Source organism: Octodon degus, unplaced genomic scaffold (genome assembly GCF_000260255.1).
Source record: "Octodon degus isolate 3935 unplaced genomic scaffold, OctDeg1.0 scaffold00083, whole genome shotgun sequence".
Taxonomy (NCBI): Eukaryota; Metazoa; Chordata; class Mammalia; order Rodentia; family Octodontidae; genus Octodon; species Octodon degus.
The window spans coordinates 5,190,643-5,192,273 of record NW_004524659.1 but is presented as its reverse complement, the minus strand read 5'-3'; the positions used below and the strand labels follow the sequence as shown (position 1 = coordinate 5,192,273).

Genomic DNA, 1,631 nt, shown 5'->3' with positions numbered 1-1,631 from the left:
CGGGGAGATAGCTCAGTAGAATAAGTGCTTTCCTGGCAAGCATAAGGACCTGAGTTCAATCCCCGGTTCCACAAAAAAAGAAAGAAAGAAAAAAAGAAATCAACTCTCTACTATATGTGATAGTATTCTATCTGATTTCATTAAGAAAAATGTAACTTATGACCTACAGCACCAATTTCATAGTCCATATTTTGAAAATCTACAGTAACTTAATTGAACTTGATGGAAAAGTTAATGAAAACCTGACCAAAAATTCTGACATGTTATTTAAAAATAATAAACGCAAGCTTTTTCAGTCTAGAGTCAAATCTTCCAGAGACTGTATTCTTTGTGGCAAGATTGTGTTGTCTTGGCTCATCTACGTGGCTATCGGAGACATCAATGAATACACCACACAATCATCATGTAAACCCCATACCTTAATGTTAGAAAACCATAAGTCGTTCTCGTGCAAGGTGGCAAGGTAGACAGATGTAAGAAGTCCAACCCCAAGGGCAGTGCTCCCACCAACTGTAAATGACAGGATCTTCCAAAATCTTCCGCTGGTGCCACCTTTGAGAAAGGGGAAACATAAACAATCGAGTGAAAATTTCAGAACTTCACAGTTCTGTTCCAGGCTATCAAGTAAACTAAGTTTCAGCTACTCGAAACTTGCCCTGTCCCTCAGCAGATAGCTTGTCTGCCTGTCTGTCTCTGTCTTGTCTGTCTGTCTGCCTATGTCTGTCGCTCTCTCATACTGGGGATTGAACTCAAGGCTTTACACTGCACAGTACTCTTGTCCTTTTTTTTTGGAGTCACAGTCTCACAAAGTTGCTACGTTACCTGATCTGAGCTCAGACTTGCAATCCTCCTGCCTTCGCCTCCAGGTCTAGAATTACAGGCATGTGCCACCAGACCCAGCTTCTCTCTTACTTTTCCTGGAGACAGAATGTTGCTATGTGGTCAGAATGGTCATGAACTCCTGGGCTCAAGCAATCTTCCTGTCTCAGCTTCTCCAGTCATTGGAACTACAGTAAGCACCACTATACTCACCTTGTTTGTAGCTCTTATTAATTTTTACTCCAGTGTTCCTAACCCTTCTTTTGTTCATTCTGCCAATCAGAATATGAGCCCCTCAAGGACAAGTACATTGTCTTATTCTCCTTTAATACTGGCATACCTGAACAACTAGACTTTATAAAGTTTGCTAATAAAAGAATAAATGGGCTATTAAGTCTAAGAGGTGAGGACTCTTTTAAATGACTTACTGATAATCTGTGGTTTATGCGTTAAAAGTTACCAAAATCTTAATTATTTAAAAAAAACCATAGGAAAAATATATACTAATTAAAAGGATATGTAAACCAGTAAAAATATTTATAGTATAAATGAGAGCTTAAATATTTTCAATATAGGATACTTTCAAAATAATAAACAATGGTGAATATCCCAGTAAGAAACAGGTTAAGGGCATAAACAGGCAACACATAGAAGAAAAAATGATCAATAAATGTAACAGAAGATATGATATTCAAATCCATTCAAATCCACTAATCCAAAAAAATCCCAATCGGGGCTGGAGAGATGGCTCAGTGGTCTAAAGCACCTACTTGAAACAAGTTTGGCAAAGCACAGGGACCGCGGTTCAATCC

General features: G+C 38.4%; 1 protein-coding gene across 1 annotated transcript in view; it reads right to left on the bottom strand.

Moving 5' to 3' along the window:
* The window catches only part of Dpy19l3 (dpy-19 like C-mannosyltransferase 3), an 81,198-nt gene that overhangs the window by 74,271 nt on the left and 5,296 nt on the right, over window positions 1–1,631 (bottom strand). The window contains exon 3 of the mRNA XM_004636690.2: window positions 419–552. Within this exon, the coding sequence (XP_004636747.1) occupies window positions 419–552 (134 nt within the window). The remainder of the gene's footprint in view (window positions 1–418; window positions 553–1,631) is intronic.